Source organism: Gordionus sp. m RMFG-2023, chromosome 2 (assembly GCF_954871325.1).
Source record: "Gordionus sp. m RMFG-2023 chromosome 2, tfGorSpeb1-WG-v2, whole genome shotgun sequence".
Taxonomy (NCBI): Eukaryota; Metazoa; Nematomorpha; class Gordioida; order Chordodea; family Parachordodidae; genus Gordionus; species Gordionus sp. m RMFG-2023.
In genome coordinates, this window is record NC_088776.1 from 61,829,359 (window position 1) to 61,851,117 (window position 21,759).

Sequence of the window (21,759 nt, forward strand, 5' to 3'; positions counted from 1 at the left end):
ATCTCTTCTCCTCAGTGGCGTAGCTAGAAATTTTTCTTAGAGAGGGTCCATACATATAAAAGACTGGGGGGCTTCGCCCCCCAGACCTCCTTTAACGGGCCTTCGGCCGGGTTTATTTTACAAATCATAACCATATCTTCGATAATATATAATAAATATATTTTTTAAATGCCTCAATAATATGTTATTATAATTTGGTAGATTATTCTCAATGACTTTATAATTATACTAACCAGAATAATTTCAATAGTAATATAATATCCTTTCACAAACATCAAAACCAAAATAATATAAATATTAATGATATTTATTGAAGAAGTCACTTTTATGTCTTTTGAACGTATAATCTAAAAAAATATTTTTGCTCTGGGAGGGGTCCATACCCGAAAACCACCCCCGTAGCTACGCCACTGCTTCTCCTAGATTCTCATACTTTCTTAAATATTTTCTCAAATTAAATTTAATAAATTTTTTATCCTTTTGAGGGCTCTAACTAACATTTATGTTTTACTTGATAATTATAAAACAATGATATATATTGATAAGTATTGATTGATATCAAAAATTAAAATAATAATATATTTAAAAATGTTTATCAAAAATGGCTGAAGATATCTATAATACTCCGAATTAAAATTTCCAAAGTTTAATGAAAGCTCCCTAATAGTGATTTACTTACAGATTATCTAATTAAAGCATCTACTACCCGTTTATAAATTTTATTTTAAAGTTTATAGGAAATATAATATATAACTTCCAATTTTAAGAAAAAGATAAACGCTTTATCGTTCGGTTTTCTAATTAAAATTTTTTTGGTTGGCTTATGACATGTAAATTGTAAATTTAGGAATAAAATATAATTAAACTTATCTTATGTCAAAATGAAATTGTTTTTTAGATTTAAAATTCTTTGTTTAATACTACATAAAAATGTATTTAGACTTTTATAATCCCTCAATATTTGATACTCCTTGAAATTAATACTATGAATATTAAACAAGAATATGATGAATTAGAAAGAACAGATGGTTGGGAGGATTTATTTATGGTTTAATTTACATAATAATTATATATATAGTTAATAAATAGGATATAAAATATGATTCAGATTTTGATTACAGTTTTCAAATTGCTCAACTTCCACAAAATAAAGAGAGAAATCGCTACTCTAATGTTATTCCATGTAATTGTTTTTTGATAATAATATAGTCAAAGATTATATAAAATCTGAATATATATTAAATATTATTTCTCAATTAATATTTTTGTTAATTAACTAATTACAAATTCTGAGTATCAATTAATTGATAGGTAAAAATGAATAAATTGCAAATTATTCTATTTTTAGCATTGTTACAGTAAAATATTTTGTTACAATATCAATTTAGATGACCATAATCGAATAAGATTAAATCCAATGCCATCTCTAAAATCCCTGTCAAATACTAATCAGAATCACACCCATAGCAATCCTACAACCAGATATGGTGCTTATAAAAATAGCTCATTATCACACAAAATCATACGTTCTAGGTGGTTTAAAAAAAACATAATGAACAACTACTCAAATACTAATTCTAACACTAACCTCAGTAGCAATCTAAATAACAGGAATAGCAACAAAAGTTCTTCCTCACAACATCAATCTACCTTCAATGATTACATCAATGCAAGCCTCCTCCCTATATATATTCCTTGCTATGACAGCAACCCCAAGAATCTCACAACAGAAGATACCAAAGAAAGGGAAAGAAGTGGGAAATACAAAGAAGACAAACTAGCTAATAAATTAGTCAATCACAATGACAAAGGCCATTGCTATTATTACATACTCACACAAGGACCCTTATGCCATACATCACCTCATTTTTGGCAAATGATTTGGCAGTACAAAGTCAGATGTATCATAATGCTGAACAATATTGTGGAGAGAGGATCGGTAAGCTCATTTTATATTATTAATCATAGAATTTAAAATATATGTTCTTTTCTTTTTTTTAAACCTTATTGGCATTCACTTTCTCATTTGAAAGTTAGACTTTGTGGGTACATATCTATAAGTTTTCTACAAGGGGAGGGGGATAATTTTTTTTTAAACATTAAAAATTTATTAGATCTTAATCACCATATAAAATTTATTAAAGCTAAACAAATTTTTAAAAATTTTGAGTATAAATAAAAAATTATTAAAGAAAGGAATAAAAGTTATGCCTAATATTTATAGATGTATTGGACCAGGCCCATATCTTCCCTCTTTGGGACAGTTTTTTTTAAGATAGCTGTTTTTGGCTGGAAAATTTTTAAAAATATTACATTCAAATAGCATTTATGAAGATTTTTATAAATCAAAAATTATTTTTTAACAGTTAGAAATTAACAGAGTTGTTAAAATGGTATCGGAAAAAAATATCTTATATCTAATTACTATTTTAGATGTATCTCTATCTATTTTTAGATACCTTTGAAGATACATTTCTAATTTTATTTCATGTTTTTTTAATATTAAAACAAGATTATTTCATCACAAAAACAAATTAGTCAAATTTTATTTTACACAAATTTTATTGTTTAATTTGTATATATTAATTTAAAAATATACATGATTTCTAGATAATATTTCTAGACAATCTCTGAAAAAGAAATCGAATAATTTAATATGCAATTTTTGGACACTCCTTAGAATATATAATATTGATTTAAGTTTTGACACTTTAGCAAATTTTGAATCATTTTTTTTTAAATGAAATTTTGGGATTTTAAATATATTTAATACATATTTTTTGTGCATAGGTGTGATATCAGTTAAATTAATTTAACTCACTTCGAAATTCAAATATAGCAATATAATCCTAAATTAAACATTATATTATGCACATCTTATGTAAATATAATAAAACTATTACCTAGATCCACTACGTATCTGTATCTAGTAGATCCATTCGAAAAGTATCTTTTATCAACTCTGGAAATCGATAAACAAAGTTATCGATAACTTAAAAAAAATTTTCTATAGATGAATAAATTATTAAATATTCTCGATTAATTATTTACATCTTGGCACTGTGCCTGTCCACAAATTTTTCACCAATCAAAATCCGATATTTCTGCAAAACCGATCCGGTAACCGATACTTATCCGATATTCGTATTGATTTATTTACCATGTATCTTTAAACTAATCTCATAAAAAAAATCAATATTTTTTTTTTATTCTCCAAAAGTCAATAATCTATCTCATTTTAAAATATGGGCAATGTATTATGGCTGAATGTAGTAGTGGTTGAACGGCTTTAGCCTATTTATTTTTTAAAAACTGTTAGATCAATATTTTGACCGAAATTATTGCAACCTAAGGCCTCTAAATTTTCGTCCAATAGATGGTGTTCTAAAACCCTTCTGCCACCCGTAAGCTAAATCTCTCAAGCTCGGGTAATTTATTTTTTTTGGGCTAGAATTCTTGAGTTTTACCCTTTTTATTTTTAAAAGATAGGATAAATTTAACCGTTTAGCAACAATAACTGAATGTTATTGGTTAAAAAAAAATGAAGATTTAATCCTTTTCTTATTGGTAGATAATTATAACATCAAAAAAATAATAATGTGCCAAATTTTTAGCGCTCTTAATATAAAATAAATTTACGAAATTATTATTGTTGTTAAACGTTACTTTTGAAACGTAGCTAGTTACAGTTATTTTTTTTAATGTAACCCTTAGAAGTAACTAGTTACTTCAACAACACTAGGAATTACGTATAAATTTAGAGAAGAGATGAAAGAAAGAAAGAAATACAATCATAATTAACTAAAAAACAAAAACAATAAAAATAAATATATCTGTTCATATTTTTACAAGAACATCGGGACTTTTTTTTAAAGTTTTTCATGAATCGTCATTCTCGCTAAACCCGATTGGCCAAAATTCTGGGGAAAATTAAAATTTGTGACATTCCGTTAAAAAAAAAATATTACGCAAGCCTGAAGATCTTGCTCATAGATGGCACTAAGGTTTGGACATTTATTAGCAAAATCTCTAGAAAAATTTTATTTTGCCAAAAAAGGGTCATTTATGGCATTTTGACCACTGATATCCCAGGAACTATCAAGTACTAGGAGGCTACTAATTTTGGATTCGATGCCTTCTAACGATGTCAGTATGCTAAATTTTTATCAAAATTAAAAAGGTAGGGCCGAAAAGCTATGGATTTGTGGTACGGAATTATCCTATTATGAAATCATTTTCCAATCAAAATTTTTTTCGAGAAGTAACTTTATGACTGGCTCCTTCAAATTGCTAAATAGTATTGCTTATTTAACAGAATTTGACCAGACGGAACCCTAGAAATCTCGCCATTATGAGCGCAGCCCGGTCACACGATAAAATATATTTTAACTGGCAAGTCCCGAGTAAATATAATTACGGTTCAGGACGAAAACCCGATAAATTATTTTCTGGACCGGTTCGAGCTGACCACTACTTTACCTATCTTCTATGAAACAAAACCTAGAACCCCTTACTGGTTTTTACACGCGCTTGCCAATATTAAAAGGGTCCCTACAATGCTTATAACATAGATTAGACGGTGTTGGTGGTTAGCCGCCCTAAACTCTTAGCTTAGGGCTGAATCAATTTATCAATCAACAGCAACTCCTACGATAATTCAGTAATTTATATAAAGCCCATATGGAACATGGACCTTAAAATATGATTTTTAGATTAGGTTTTTTAAAACCATATAGTTGCTGTTCCGAAGAAAAAATTCTAATTTTAGATGGCAAGCGATTCGCCAAGACTCCTTGTTTCTGGAAATGTTTAAGAGTGAAGTTTTCTTTGGTTCCTGGAAATTTTAAGAAAGGGATTTTTCTATTTCTTAATCCTATTTGACCCGGTTTCTATGACATTTTTTGATTTCCGTCTTTTCCAGAGGAATTCGATAAAAAATAAAGATGATGCTGAAATTTCGCTTCATTTTATATTATTTTTTATTATTGTACACGTAACCATTCGGAGTTTTTAATGTAGGGTGCCAACAGGGCATTTGACCCCCCCCTCTCTCTAAATAAAATATCGAATCCGCCATTTGCACTTAACATTTCTCCATTTTTTTCTGATTTATTAACAATACAATTCTACATTTCTTTTCTTTCTTTCTTTATTATTTAGCTTCCTTTTTCAAAATAAATGTTAATGAAAATAATTAAAATATTATTTTTTTGCCAACTTTTTAAAAAACGTTTTTTAAATTTAATTTTCGAAAATAAAAATTTACCACCTTTTTTAATAATAATAAAAAAACAATTTTCTAACATGTTTGCGATTTTTTTAAAAAATATATTTTTGATTGCGATTTAATTGTAAGGTAATAAAATAAAAGTAATTTTTTAAAAAATACGTCCTTTCTCGTTTCCGCCTTAGCTGACTCATTCACTCTATTTCCTGTTTCGCAGAAATTCGGGGAAAATAAAAATGTCGGTGAGGAAAGAAAAAAAACACTTTAGAAATATAAAAAAACTGCGGAAGAGAAAAAAGAAAGGAAGAAGGAGAGAAAAGAAAAAAAATACTCAAGAAGAATAAAAATTGTTAGGTTGTGTCTTAGGTAGGCTTAATACTTAATAGCCAGCTATTTGGTCGTCTTTTAAAGTGTCGGCTAAAAAACGAAAAAAAAACATAATAAAATTTTTAAAAAAACGAAAAAAACAAGAAAAAAAAATATAAATAAACGAGTATAAAATACGAAAAATTAGCAAATGCCACCAAATACTTAAAATAAATCAAAATAAGGTGTCCTCGATCAAATGCTTTTTAGCCTGTACTAAAAAAAGCAATTAAGTATTCCGAATTAAGCCGACCAAGGACACGGCCTTATAGTGCGCACAAATTAAGCGTTTCAAACGCCAAATAATGCATTCCAAAATGGCCTCGCGAAAATTGGCAAAATTACCGTTTGGCGTTAGCAACCATTTAGGTTTGCCTTTTCATTACTTTTTTTTTTACTCTTCTTCGCTTTATAATATTATATAAAAATGTAATATAAATAACTTACTTTATAATCCTAAAAAAAAGGGAATATTTTAGAAATTAAAAAGAAATAAGAAAGGCAGACGATAATATAATTTGCAAAAGACAAATCCTTTTTTTATTAGAACTTATTTAAAATTTTGAATCGACGGACATTAATAAAAAAGACACAATTTAAACAAAGGGACGCGTTACGTTTCTTTTATTACAAAATTACGGCAAAACATAAACGCTCAATTTATGTGCGCTATTTAAGAATTAATGAAAATACAATAAATAGAACAGCGTTTATCTAAATTTATGATCCAATTGTGTGTCATCTATACCTGGGTCATTAAGCCCTGCCGACTTAACCTAAATAGTTTTATTTTCATTTTTTTCCCTTAAATATTTTTTTGTTTTTTTTAAAAAAAATAGATATATGGTATATAATTTTTAGATATGCATATATATATTTTTTTTATAATATTTATAATCAAAAATTTATCTTATTCTAATCTTTCAAATAATGAATTTTTTTTATTATTTTTTTCTGAGGGGTCAATTGATTATATATTTTTTTAGATTTATACGTGTCCCCCATGTTTTATGTATCTTGACATCATCACGGTTCGACCTTCCCAAGTGATTCGTCGTGAATTCTAAAATAAAAAATGTGTTTTGACTCGGCCAGTATAATTCTTTAACCGGCCCGTTAAAAAAAATTCCAAATTCTCTGTTTGCTTACGGAAAGTCGTAAAAGTGCAAAATTACCAGGTCGGCTCGAAATTTTTTTTTTGAGTTCAGACCAAAGAAAATACATTGCGCAAGTTATACTGCGCCATTTCTTTATCCCAACACGTTAACCAGATCTTTAGGACCTGTTGATCTCCGGTGAAATTAGTTTGACATTTGCTCGTAAGGAAAATGATTTTTAAAGATTCGTATCTTGGAAAGATTTTTTTTCAGAATGCTCGAACAGGATATTTGGATCGTAATCTTAAAATTCCGATAATTTTTGTAAAAAAATCGGGGATAAAAACCCGAACCGTTGATATTTCGATGAACCCAAACCCTCTTTTTAAAATTGAGGGTTCCACAGGGTCCATTTTTTTTTAATTTTTAAAAAAATAATAATATAATATATAAAACATGTAATTTACAATTTTCATTTATAAAAGATTTCCTATTTAAAACAATTGGCTTTGTTTTTATTCAAAAAAAAAAATCATTTTTTGAGATTATTTTTTTCGTGGAATTATTTTTGTTATATTTAAGAGTCGGCCATTTTTCGTAGAAATTTTGTTAAAATTTTACCCAGCGAAGCAGATTTTAAAAGTTTTTTTTTAGTGTATTGATGATGCTATTATATAAAAATATTTATTTTAAGGATATTGTTGTTTATGGATTATTAAATTAATATTAAGACACGGAGAAGTACAAAATCACGTGGTAAAATATTTTTTTTTAAAAAAATGCAACTTGCAAAAATTATCAAATATAATTTTAGATTAAATGATGCAATAAAAATAAATGGTTGTCTATTTATTTATAAAGTAAATTTAATAATCAAATATATATATATATATATATATTTCCTAGAATATGTGATACTTTCAATTATAATTGAATAAAAGGCCTAATCTAATATTTTCTTCCCACTGGGAACCAAGTGGTGATTAGGTATGCGTTATAGGAATCCATTACTATCTGCTGTGCAACCTTTATGTTCGGGACAATATAACATGTACCCAGTACCGACAATTCATTCATCGAGGCCTCATTTATAGTGAGCGCGATGTCGCTCAAGGGATGCGTAATTTACATAATACATCACGCTATGTTGTTTAGCGCTAATTATGCGCATCGCTTGAACGACAACGCGGTATTTCCCGCTTACTATAAACGAAGCCTAACATGAATTTTGGAATTTAAATCAGCTGGTGAGACCCCTCACAGGTTTCCCATATAAGAATATTTACACTGAAATTTAACATTTGAATCTTCAAATATTTAGATCTCGGAAATTATTCTTGAGAATGATAAAACAGCATTTTTTGATTAAATTTTCTCTAAAATCTTAAATTTATTTTGTAACTTGTAAATCTTTCATGATAAAATCGCGAATGCGCATTTGAAGATTTTTATAATACTCTGAATGAACTGATTTTTTTTTGATTCTATATCGGAAACCAAAATACTTTGTTAACCAGCAGCTGATTTGTATTGATTGACTTTTGAAGGAATAAATCGTCTAAATAAATATGTCATTGATTTAGGGATAGTGAAGGTTAACCAAAACAGGCTCAAAACTTCTCAACTATTCGAAAAAAAAATATCTCGAACAAAGTGGTCGTTAGCTTTTCAAACCTGACCAATTTGGGCTAAAAAAATTTACTATTTGGTTACCAAATTGAGTTGTCTTCAAACTAGTCCAGTTGGTATTTAGTATTTGGGGACATTTCTGTCGACTACTATAATTTTTTTTTTGATAATTCGATCGAATGACTAAGTGACTAATCATACGAGAATACCCTTTTTCCTAAATAATTTGTTTCTTATGCCAATTTTGATGTTTTAAGGCGTCAATTATCGGTTGATTAAATTCTATGTTACATTTATTATAAAGACAAAATGCCACCCCTATTACCCATCTTCGGCTCAAGGTGTACCCGAATATAGCGAGAACGACGAAGGAAAGGTGGACTTTGCCCTTCAATCGACCCAAATGGATTTTCCGGAAGTAGGAATCAAGGTCAGTCTTCTGAAAAGAGAAGTCACGCCGGATTTTATAGTCACGTTACTCGAGATGACGGATTCGAAGGTTTTTTTATATAAGGATTGTATAGTGTCAAGTCATGTCTCAAATTTTAATGAGTCAAGGAGAATAACTTCAATCCATTAACATATGTTTAATAATATCGACCGTATATTTCTTCTATCCATTAACTCCAAATAAATCGTTTGTAAAATTTACATTTTAACAGACGATAATTTCTAAAACATATTTTATTTTATTTTTTTTTAAAATTGTTTGGGATTAAAATGTGAACGCTTAAAAATTCTCGAACAAAATTATGTGATGAAAAATTATTTTTAGCCTTTTTTAAAGTCATCAGCTGATCACTTTTTTGTTTGCCATTCTCAGCTGTGATAGTTTAAACTAAACCATATTAAATGTTGCAATCAAAAAATAATATATAGTCCAACCTTAGCCGGCAAGTTTACCATTTCCATTACACATCTTGGCCCGATTTTGGGGTGCCATCGGAACCGGGGCAATTCCTAACATTTCTTTCCAGGATCAAAAGGATAGAAGCCGAATCGAGGGGTGGTAAATTCTCTTCGCTACCGCCCCCCTTCATTGGCACAGGTTTAGGCGGCGTGCATTAAATATTTTATGCAAATTTTTTTTCCCCCGAAAGAACATTCTAGCTTTTAACATGATTAGTTTGCCTGTCAGTAATAGGTGCAGTGATACATATATTAACCTGTTAGGAATAAATATTGAAATTTTCATGTTTTTTTATATTTAAAATTGAAAAAGATTACAATACTTCGCCCATAAAGAGCGAGCGTCCCTTAGTAGAGCCTAACCCTCTTAGAGACGATGCGTCGATCAAAATGACTATAACTCATACCGTTCACGCTTCGTCGAATAGCGACCCTTCCACGGCCAACGGTAAACTGTGATGTATATGCAAAATTATTTGAGAAAAGATGAACGAATATTTAGAAAAGGGAGGGGGGGGGGACTTACTCTAAAAACCAACCCCTTGCATTTTGTAGTAAACGCGATTTGCTCAAGCGATGCGAAATTAATCAGCGAATTCAAAAGCGTTAAGACTTATCGAAATATATATAAACAGCTGTCGCGATTCCATCATTTCGCTCCGTATTTTATAAAATCACAACCCATCATTGGCTTCTTTTTGTAAATTACGCAGCCTTTAATTTCGCGCCACTCGATGCAAATCGTGCTTATTATAAATACGGCGTAAGGCTCATTTTTTTAACGATACTTTTTTTATATAAAATAGTATAGAACAGATACTCGCCGAAGTCGAAATTTTTAAATCTGGCCAAAGCCTTCATTTTTTTAAATACGTCACAAGTCCACTGAAATTCACTACGAATTTTCAAGCCGAAGGAAATCTGATAACATTGATCCCAAATTCCTCCAAGAAAATTTGCGGTTAATTTTAGTGAGTTAGGACGCGGTATAAATAAAAGCGGTTTTAACTGGCCCGCCCCCTTGCTTTTTTTTTTGGAAATATATTTTGAACATTTTACAACCTGGTTTAAATGGCGGTAAATGAAGGCTGAACTATCCATAGGCCATCCTTTTATTTTATTATTTTTTTTGGAAATTTATTTTGGACCTGACCTGAACTGTTAATCCCGCGGCGAGCGTCTTCCAGAAATATAAGATAACTCTGATCATTGTTTGCGAGAAACAGTAGTTTTAAAGTAGGAATATTTTTTTTGATCATTTGACCAACTCTGTCTAATTCGTCGTTTATTTCAGCCATTAGGAACGACGGAATATCGGCTGTCAGTTCCGCCTCGCGTCATAACGGGAACGACCAATACGATAAAAATTTGGCCGAGAATGCCCCTATAGTCATACATTGCAGCGCGGGGATAGGTAGGACCGGCACTTATTGCCTGATCGATTACGTTCTCAATTTGCTCAACGTGAGTTTGAAATTTAAAAAATAAAAAAAATTAAGGTATGGAGGAAAAGAAGAAATAGGGGGAGGAAATAAGGATTATGATTTTTAAATTTAAAAAAAATATAAAATCCTTGTTATCTTTCTCAGTTAAACTATCGCCACTCTCCCTACGATCTAAATCCCAACTTTCGCGGGAAGAATGACTCATCTCAAGGGGCTATCGGTTCCACTACTCATTCCCCGACTAAAATAGGTTTCATATTCGAACATTCAAAAGAATATTCTCGAATTTACTTTGCAATATTTTGAAAATCAGCTGATTTGTGTTTTTAAAAAAAATAAGTTGTGTCTTCTCAATTAATAATGCGTATATTTTTTTTAGACATTCCTGCTATCCTAGTTGAGATGAGGCGATACCGTGCCGGGTTAGTTCAAACAGCTGATCAATTACGCTTCGCCTATGCCGTTATTTTGAAAGCCATCTCGGATACTCTTCCAAATAATTCGCCCAATTCTGTCGATCATTCACTCTACAGTTCCGACTCTTCAGACAGAGCTGATACCAATTTTTCCCACCGAAGTAGTGGCATAAATTGTGATTCGTACGGAGGGGAAATGGGATTCGAAAATAGTTACCGACTTCCAGGTTCCGTCATCAACGATATCCATAAAAATGATGGATCACATGAGAGAGCCCTTAATCAAGACGTCAATCAATCACACGCAATTTCATGTGGCCGCCCCCATGACGCGAACGCCGATATTCGCATGAGCTTTGGTTATCGAGACGAAAACGAAACTACCAAATGTTATTTTTTTATAAATTTTATTCATTCAACCATTTTTTCTTTCTTATTACGCAAGAAGATAAATGTCACAGCATTTTGAATCTTTAAAAGCAGAATTAGGTGCTAATACTATAAATTCTATATAACGCCATAAATCAATTCTTCCATATTATAAGGATTTAAATGTTTGGAAAATAATTTATAATAATAATTAATAACTATTTTTGGATATTATATTGATTTGACCCTTTTTAAATAACAATGGGTCGTTTAAACAACATAGATTGGTTATTAGTATAGTTAAGGTAATTACTATATTTGCCGGTTTTAAAAAAAGCCAACAACTATCACTTTGACCTCAGGGGTTTTTCTTAAAATGATGTTCAAATTTGAAAGAAACTAATACGAAATAAAACGCCTTAATGTTAATAGGATTTTCTCCTGGAGGCGCCTAAAGATTGAGCCGACATTTAGCCCATTATAGTGCGCAGGCGCACTAATTGAGCGTTTACGTTTTTGCCGTAATTTTTAAATTAATAAAAACGTAACGCGTTTCTTGTTTAAATTTAAGTTTGTCTTTTTTTTTATTAATATCCGTCGATTCAACGTTTTTTAAAATGGTTGCTAATGCCAAACGATAATTTTACCAATTTTGCACGAGGCCATTTAAAATGCATTTTGCGTTTGTGATTTTTGGAAAGCCTCTATGGCCTTTTTGGCAAGAGCTTCGCTTACTGATCCCATGATCGTGGGTTCGAATCCCGGGAATGGTCATGTTTTTTTTGTTAATCTAACTTGGTGGTTCCATCCTTAGGGGAATGATATGTAGAAGTATAATATATTAAATAATAAGGGCCTTTTTACATTTTAATAAATTTTGGTCGGTATTTAGCAAATTAGGTTTGGTATTTAGAATATTTCCATTCATTCACTTGGTAGTTAGCATCAATAACACAATTTGTGCCCAATATTACCTAACTATAGTTATTAGATCCAAGTATTAACGAATAACTATTTTTATTATTCGCAAAAGTGGTATTTAATATAAATTTGAGTGTCAAAAAAAATAACTTCTTTATACTTAACTTGATAATAAAATTATCCATCGAAATCTAAAACTTTTTAAAATACGTGATTAGAGTTTAACAATTACATCCATTTTTTTACGAATTTTGGAGAGCGTAACAAATTTCCCATTCGTATCATCGATATTTATATTGATAAATTTAAAGCCATTTATAATTCGTTCAAAATGTTTGAACTTGATTGTATACCTAAATGCCATAACTATAAAATATTAATATTTTTTGTCATTAAACAATAAAAAATTAAACAAAAGGTTATAAAATATTAATTTTTTAATAAACAGCTAAAATTATTTTTTAAATTTGATTTTCCAAAAAAAAAAAAATTTATTTAAAGTGAAGCAAACTACTAAAAATAAACTAAAATAAACCCAAATATCTATTTGAAGCCATGATAAATATTATAATTAAATTTTAAAAATAATTTTTCAAAACATTCCTGAAACGTTCCCGAGAAGTCACCATTCCCGTTTTTTTCGAAAGTTTCATTTCCGGAAACCTAAATAAATATTTAGTAATAGTTTTTATTCATGTTTAAAAATCTCCTGATTGGTCGAAACTTTTAAACACTAATATTTTTTATTTTATTATTTATATGCAGCACCTAAAAATAGTAACAAACCCGATGACACGTTGATGACCTCCATATCGAACGCAGACGATAATGCCAATTCCGATTATAACCCTTTATCCCACATGGAAACTGCTTTGTGAATGTGATACAAAAAAAATAATTAACGATTTTACATATATAAAATTTACACATTTTTTTTTTTAGAAAAAATGCAAAAAAATATGAAAACGGAAATATAAATTATGATTATTATGTAATTTATATGTTATCTTATCATTATTGTATGATTGTAACTATTTAAATTAATCTCCTTGTTTGTGAATCTTATCAATTTTTGCAGACTTGAAAATGACTTTTGCCTATTTAGTTTAAATTACACTACGAAAATAATATATGTTATTATGTTTATTATTTCGTCTCCCCCATATAATTTACTTAAAATTGAGATAAACATTATAAAGTATATATATATATTAATTTTATTTTTATTTAAATAATCACGATTATCTCGGCGCCTCACTCGTGATATATAGTAACCAATCAAGCATTCGGGATTATATTTCCCGCCTTGATTATTTATTTTTTTAAAATTGACAAATTGTAACTTTTAAATTTTTTTTTATTTTCCTTTTCCACAATCAAGATCTTATAGATTCGGATCAAATAAATTATATTTTATTTAGCTAAATTCAAAAATAATGTTTTATTTGTCAACTATCTTCCCAAAAAAAAAAATTATATATTTATTTACATTACTAAAAAAAAATATAAATAATTTATATAAATTCCTAAAATCCACAGTTTATAACCATTGTACTATTATTAAAATATTTTGGCAAATAAAAGAATAATTGTTAATTTTTATGTGACACATATTCATGCTTTCCAACAACCTTTAATACAGGCTGTGAACCCTTCTAACAAAAGTGTTCGCGTTTGGGTTCTGGTTCAGCGAAATAGGTTTGGATTCCGGTTGGTTCAGGGTTCGTGGTCCAGAAAACGAATGGCTTATAAAATTTAGCATAGATAACAGAAAAATTAGTTTTTTTTTATAAACTTTACTTTACTATATGTAGCCCTTGGCCTTACCATAAAAATAAAAAATAAGCGAATTATCACGATACCTTTCAAAAATAGATGTGTTAAAATTGAAATATCGATCTTTAATGCCTAACTTTTGACAGTGCATTGCAACTTGCATTTAATAAAGCTTTTTGACTTGGAATTACGTTCTTTTCCTTGGTTTTACTTTTAATTTAAATAATCTAATTCTAAAAATAATGAACAGGCTTGTTAATCGATCCTTTTAAAATAATAATTTTTCCAAATTATTATATTTAAACAACCACGTTTGTATGTGTTTACCTTTACTAAACAAGCTCTCCACAGGAGCGCTTGATGGTAACAATGTGTTATATTCAATAAAGTTTTTTTAAAATTAACGAATCCGAGAAAATTGACAAATTTAGGATCGTATCCAGGATCGGCGATCTTTTAATTCGATCCTTTAACAGATAATGAATAACCTCACCCAACTTTACCCATATTAATATATAGTTTGAAAATTTTCCTTTGGCCCTTCATTATTGGTGGAAATGTTTATTTTTTCGTTTTCTCTTTATTTTGTCTAGTGTTGTTAAACGGCTCCTGAAGATTTTGCTCATAGAAGGAACATAGGTCTAGACATATATTATCGAAATCTAGACAATATTTTTCTGGCTAAAATATTGAGTTCACCGTTTTTAAGAATCGGATCAAATCCAGTCGTTTAACAACACTAATTTTGTCAATAATTTTTTTAATTTTTGTTGTTTTTTTTATTAAAAAACAGTTTTTTAAAATTTTGTTCTTTTCGATCTCTATGTGTTACCAATTAAATTTTTGGATGTTGCGACTTATATGTAATATAGTTCATTAGGGTCCAAATATAAAATAATAGTAAATATTATTTGTTTAATTATTGAAAAATAATTAAAAGAAATTAGAGAGTCCCTCAAAACTTTTGGAAGCAATATACAAACATTATATTGTGTGGTAAAGAGTTAGAGGTGGAATCTTCATTTTGCAAAATCAAGTTTAATATACTTACATTTATCAGATTAGGCCTGTTATTATCTTGAAGATTTAAATGATTTAAAAAGGTAGTTTTATTTCTGTCGCATATAACATAATTCAATAAATATATTTATAAGAAAATAAATTATTTTTATTTTTTATGGTGTCAATATACGAAACGATTTATTGAGTCTAAACGGTCTTTTGCCATTCAACTATAATACTTCAGTGTAAAATATCTTCAAAATATAAAATTAATTAAATTTTAGCGTTTATACTAGTTTAAAATTTTTTTACTAAAATCTTTAGCTTTTTAACCCATTAATGGTCAAGATTTTTCTAGTGGATAAAAATGCTCAATTTTTTCAAATTATATTGATTAATGCTCAAATTATATTGATTAATGCTCAAATATGATATTCTAAAAAAATCAGCCGAAAAAAATAAACCTAAATAGAAAATCTAACCTGGTACATATCTGAACCGTTAACCATTAATAGGTAAAGATAAAAATTATATATAATATTATAAGATCAAAAAACAATAGAAATATTTATACTTTTTTTTGTAATTTATGATGAAAACGAGAAAATGTTTATATATTATGAAAATCCTTGAAACATTTAGTATGAAGTGTGATTTGACATGTTTGGCACATATATTTTGAGTGCGTATGGCAATATCTGCATCTACGTCTTTTTCCATCTTTAATTTTGGATAAATAATTTCCAATTGAATCAGTAGGGTTTTAGCTCTGTAATGCAAACTGGTTTGCGTGCCCTGTAATTAAATTTTTTTTCTATTTTTATTTGTGTTCGAAGGAAGTAGTAACTTCTCGCCTAAATACAAGCAGTCTCTTTTTTTCATCTCGATTCATGAATTTCCAAATTTTTCACGAATTTACCAAAGCTACATCAATAAAAATGATGGTATATATGGGATTATCACACCCCATGTGTTTGTTATAAGCAGTGATCATATTTGGTTGAGGAATTTTTATTTAAGAAGATATTTTCTTGGAATACCTCGTCACCACCGTATTATAATTCCAACGAACTATAAATATTTCGTTTAATTTTTCGAACCTATAATCATAATATCCTCTTTCTTTTTTTCTACAGCATTTATAGATTCAACTAGACAATGCCATTATATTATCCCTCACAGTTCCAGTTGTAAAATATCCCATTTGTTTTAAGTATGATAAAAGTTTAATTGAGGTATGGTTTTGTAAGGCCTAACTTTATAAAATCTATCATGTATATGTTTTTAGTATTGTCTGTCAAATGAATATTATATTTCAGATTTAGTAATTTTAATTGGGTCATTGTATTCCGGATTATTAGAATAGAAATATCACTATTATTAGACAATACATCATTTACTGTGAGAACGAATGATATCCAGTAAATAAATGAATACCAATAAATCTCATAATATCTGGGATGGTTATACATTATTAGATCTATTCATTTGTTTTGCATAAATATTACTTTGATCTATAATAGGGAATATAAGTCTTCCTCGAAAATTAAAAAATATGTCTGATGGATTTTTACCATGCAAATTGTCTTCAAGTTTTATTATATCTTCTTTTCCCCATTGAAAGGGATTGTAGAATATAACATAACGTGTCTGTTTTCTCTATTTTAAATGGCGAGAAATTACAGAATAGCTTCTTTTGTAGTAGATGGTTCTGGAATTTCGTCATAAATTAAATTAGGAATCTCCAATTCACCAGCAGTATCTGAAGGTAAACTCCGTCATTTGTTGAGTCATTTTAGAAACGATTCATTTAAAAATTTTAATTAAAAATTAAAAAATTTATTTTATAGAATATTGATTTTTTAATTATTCATGTATTATTTTGATAATTTTGATTGAATAAAACAGGTGCATAAGAAAAAAAATGTTCAGCAAGGAAGAGGGTTAATTTAAAATTTTTATGAATAATTTTAATTTTAGAATATTTATGACCGAATATTTGCGAATAATTTCATATAATTAGGTCGAAGTAAAAAATTATAAAATAAACATATTATTCGATTCTCGGGGGGCTCAAAACTATTTTCAAAAGTAGGGACATAAAAAAATTTTTTCATATTTTTCTTTTCCAGTTTTGAGGTACAATGTCTAAACTATATAAAAACCTTTTTTATTATTTTTTAAATAAAAACTACTATATTTAAAAATGATATAAAGGAGGTGGTGTATATATGCACCGTTAACCAGTAATGGGTTAAAAACATAATATAAATAAGATAACATATATCTTATTTGATAAATGTCACTATGACGTGACATATAACAGGATAATCTTCTGAAAGATAAATATAGTCATTTTTTTCTCCAAATGGCAAACCAAACAATAGTTAAAGATGAATATAATGCTTTAGAATACTTTATAAGAGTTTACTCTCACAAACCCTTATCGCAATACAAAGGTAATTTATCATATACACTTAAATTATTTATTTTGGCTGATAATGATTTTAGCAGAATATTTTTAAACTTGTCTTATTATATACTCATTTATGTCTCTAAATATAATACAAATACAAAAGAAAGAAAAAAAAAATTCATAGAGAAATATACTAGGATAATATAAAAATGCACACAATTTATTTATTATTTCTAAATAATAATGGGGGAAGGGGGGTTCTATGAAATCCCTCATTTGGGATCAAAATTTGGATCTTAGTTTAACCTTAAATAAACACTATTCTACAATTTAAAGGTTTTTATAGTGAACCCTAAAAAGCTGATAAAAAATAATTAATTTTCTATATTCTGAATATAAGTTGTAATTAATTGTGAAATTTTATTTAAAATGGTTTTGTATATGTTGTAATGTATATTTTATTTGATAAAGTGATTTATTTTAACATGTATTAATTTTTATGTAAATGACTGATGATATTTATTACATTAACAAAAGGTCAATCACCATTAAGTCTTTAGGACCAGTTATACAGGATAGCCTTACAGAAACAGAGAATGCAGATAACTGACAATACAATTATTATTGGTTCTGACTCACAACAATCAAGTCATATTGAATCAAAAGAGGAATTGGACACGTTATCACCGGAGCAATATGCTCAACTTTCTAAAGAGGAAAAGAGGAATTATTTAACTGATCACGGGTTCTCAAATGAAAAGTTCACTGAAATGTGTGAACCAAATATTGACACATATCCTACTTTGAAATTAAAACCTAATAAAATTGGCGGATCCATGAGACCACCACCTGGGGATATAAAACTTGAAAAACTTGAGGGTGCATGTTCTGAATGTTATACAATTGACTCCGAAATTAAAGATCATTGGATGAATATAAATAGTATGCCACCAGAGCTATTTCAACCTATCATGAAAATTTGGAGAGATGATCAATGGGATCATTTAATTGATCCACCAGAATGGGTTACAGGATTAATGTATTCCTTATGTTTTTTACCAGGGACATCTAATTCAAAAAAGGCGATTATGTTAAGAGTAGCATGCACTAATTTAGATATTGCAAGACTACGTTCATTTGCGCAAACGAAAAATGGGCGATGAACTAGTAAAATTACTTCGTAATAGTGAACTTCTGCATTTTTCCATAGCTAATTTAGAACACAGCTTAACATCAATAGTTAATACACATATGGATTTTCTTAATAATTTATCAATCTTATTTAATCAAACTGCTATGCAGATGGAAAAAATAAGTGGACAAAAGGTAACTAACAAATTGGATGTAGATTCAGGAACTCTTTTGCTAGATCAAGTCGTTAAAGTAGGGATCAGAGATAAACCAATATCTGTACCTCTTATAGAAGAAAAACCTAAAACGAATATAATAAAAGTTATGATGGCAAAAACTACATCAATTAACGGATCAATAGTACCTGATATACCTTAACTCTTTATCCACCTTGTTCACTTCGAAGGATTTATAAAAAAAAATATAAAGAGAAAGTTAACAAAATTTTACATCAGAGTATCGCCTCCAATAAAATATATACGTTAAATTAAATAAAATATCAATAATTATATCTGAATCCCCATTAATTATAAAACAATGTAGATTCTTTTATTCAATTTATGAATATTTGTTTATTCTTTTCATATTCGTTAAATGTGAAAATATATTGACTTAATTCTGAAATAAATTTAAAATTATTATAATTAATGTCTAAATTTAAAAAAGAACCTCTAATTATTTTATTTTGCCTATATTTGAATAAATATCAATATTTTGATAATAAGAAAATTCAGATTTTATGTAATTTAATTTTAGTTTATAAAATTTTGCTTTTAATTCTAGGTTTAAAATAAAATATTTCAAATAAATTGAGGAAATATTGATAACATTATTTTTAGTAAATCCAATAAAGCTTTAACAATAGTTTATTCATTAATTTTACAGAAAAATAGATGCTTAATTAAAATAAAAAAATTAAGTTCATGGCAAGATTGTCTGAAATTCATAGTGTAGTTCCAAACATGAAAAACATATTTCCGGTTAAATCCAATTTTTTAATTTATTCAAGGTTGAAAAAATAACAAATTGATGATAAAATATACCATTTTCATGTTAATTAAATTAAAATAAAATTATACAATTAACAACAACTATTGTTAATATATGTAAAATAAACAATTTAAAGATAATGTAATTTTTTTTTCTCTTTAGCTTTCACCTTTTTTGGTGATAATCTACTTCAACATCTCTCTCCACTTTATGTTATTCATGCAATCTTTTTTATCTAATTTATACTTCTTTATATTGGCTCTAACTTTATGGCACCATTGAAGTTTTGGCCTTCCTCTTTTACGTTTGCCCATCACTTCCGAACTCTCAACCTTATTTCCTATTTAGTTCAAAGGCCTTCTCATTGTGTTCCCATACCATCTAAGTCTGTTTACCATTAACTTAGTCTTATTGGGCACTACCTTTAAACTATTTAGTATTCTTGTACTGTGCACTTTATCCTTTCTTGTTACCCCAGCAATCATCCTCAGCATTCTCATCTCCATAGTTTGTAGACTTCTCTCGTCTGATTCTTTGGTTGGCCATGTTTCCGAACTATTTAGAAAGTTGGTTGTACTATAGAACTGTAAATTTTTCTTTTTAATTTGTGTTAGATTCTTTTGTCAAATAGCACTCCAGATAAAGATCTCCACTTTAACCACCCTTGATTAATTTTACTCTTTATCTCTTTTTCTATTGTGCCGTTTGTTTGTATAGTGAAGCCCAAATATTTGCAGCTTTCATTTGCCGATATCTGCCATTCATTTATATCAATACTCTCTGTTTCATTTCCTATCACCATATACTCCGTCTTTTCTCTATTTACTTTTAGTTCGTAAGATATTAAAAAAAAATACTTAAAGATAATGTAATATCAAAAAAAAAAATAGTAAACAATTATTACTACACGAAAATTATATATATATATTTACAAAAGATATGTTTTTGCATGTATTCAAATGGGGAATCACTTCTTGCGCGTTGGTACATATCATAGCTTGGCTCATATCGCTACTGCAAATGCGCCATGTTAAATACTGGAAAATTACGTACCCACTCTTATCCATAGGGGTTTTCATCAATTTCCTCATATCCGCCATATTTATCTTCGTTACTTGTAAGCTTAACTTTTGCGACTATTTATTATAAACAGGATCGATTTTTTTATTGAGATGGAATCTTGATTTTTTTGACAATTTAAATTGATTAAAGATACTTAAATCCTCAAACGTGGAAAACTTAATGTTACAATAGTAAACCTTAGTGAAAGTTAAAACGGACCGGAAATGGATAATGAAATAACCGGACATGCAAATCGATCCGTTATTTGGCCATGACCGCATCTTCGACTTTATATAATTCCTAATTATCCTTTTATTTTTATGTATTTTTAAAGCTCTCTTCATATCTCTCATATTCGATTTGGGATCTTTCGATATGCCAGGCTTTTACGCGCTCGCTCTTGGGTTGGCTCAGACTATAATCCTCCTTTTTTTCGCCTTTTCGCATATATTAGCGACCCTTTGATACGCTTTCCTCGAGCGTTATCTTATAACGTGAAGGGACCAATAAAAGAAATTGACGTCATAGCTGTTGTATCTGTCGATTTGTAATTGACATTTATGGACGTTTTTCAATATTTTGTTTCGAGATAAAAGTTGTTTTTGTGTTCCTTTGTTTTAAAGGAAAATGGAGTTTATTATATGTATAAATGTTATGAAAATATATTCGATTGTAATTATAAGATGTTATAAAATATATTTTACAGTTTAGATGGATCTTATAATAATTAAATATTAAAAGTTTATAAATATATACATGACAATAGATAGCTGTGATAATTTTTCCTCACTTAATTCATCTATCCATACATTTAAAGTTTGGCAAGATAAAACTCAACTTTGGTTCTCGCGATTTACTATATTTCTTATCTTTTTAAATTCGCGCTTAATTAAAATTACCAATTTAGATTCTTACATAGTGGCCCATCAATTTCTGAGCGATGGATGCAGAATACCCCCCTCCCTACCCCCATAAAAAATAATACCCTCCTTCAAAAAAAAAA

The 21,759-nt window shown here is 28.6% G+C and overlaps 2 protein-coding genes across 4 annotated transcripts; both read left to right on the plus strand.

The window, feature by feature from the left end:
- The first annotated feature begins 853 nt into the window (after positions 1-853).
- On the plus strand, positions 854-13,259 carry LOC135924536 (uncharacterized). Its single transcript, XM_065459595.1, has 11 exons — positions 854-1,048; positions 1,090-1,183; positions 1,389-1,939; positions 6,433-6,439; positions 8,577-8,818; positions 9,199-9,367; positions 9,542-9,676; positions 10,523-10,692; positions 10,818-10,923; positions 11,053-11,478; positions 13,145-13,259. Exons 1-11 carry the CDS (start codon positions 986-988, stop codon positions 13,255-13,257), a joined length of 2,076 nt encoding a protein of 691 aa, XP_065315667.1. The 5' UTR covers positions 854-985; the 3' UTR covers positions 13,258-13,259.
- Positions 13,260-17,492: 4,233 nt separating this feature from the next.
- LOC135923962 (transmembrane protein 170A-like) lies at positions 17,493-21,446 on the plus strand. Of its 3 annotated transcripts, none has more exons than XM_065458996.1 (3): positions 17,497-17,616; positions 20,632-20,765; positions 21,091-21,446. In XM_065458996.1, the coding sequence occupies exons 1-3, from the start codon at positions 17,526-17,528 to the stop codon at positions 21,175-21,177; spliced, it is 312 nt and encodes a 103-aa protein (XP_065315068.1). In that variant the 5' UTR covers positions 17,497-17,525; the 3' UTR covers positions 21,178-21,446. The 3 variants fall into 3 exon arrangements, with proteins under 3 accessions (XP_065315065.1, XP_065315068.1, XP_065315067.1); XM_065458995.1 differs by having other exon boundaries at positions 20,632-20,811; positions 21,091-21,421; XM_065458993.1 differs by lacking the exons at positions 20,632-20,765; positions 21,091-21,446 and adding an exon at positions 18,111-19,162 and having other exon boundaries at positions 17,493-17,616.
- Positions 21,447-21,759: the final 313 nt, after the last annotated feature.

Coding starts and splice junctions, on each gene's coding strand:
- LOC135924536 (XM_065459595.1), top strand. CDS start 986: ATGAATATTAAACAAGAATATGATGAATTAGAAAGAACAGATGGTTGG. Junction 9,368..9,541: donor GCCCCCCTTCATTGGCACAG/GTTTAGGCGGCG, acceptor AAATTGAAAAAG/ATTACAATACTTCGCCCATA. Junction 10,693..10,817: donor ACGTTCTCAATTTGCTCAAC/GTGAGTTTGAAA, acceptor TATCTTTCTCAG/TTAAACTATCGCCACTCTCC.
- LOC135923962 (XM_065458993.1), top strand. CDS start 18,170: ATGCAGATAACTGACAATACAATTATTATTGGTTCTGACTCACAACAA.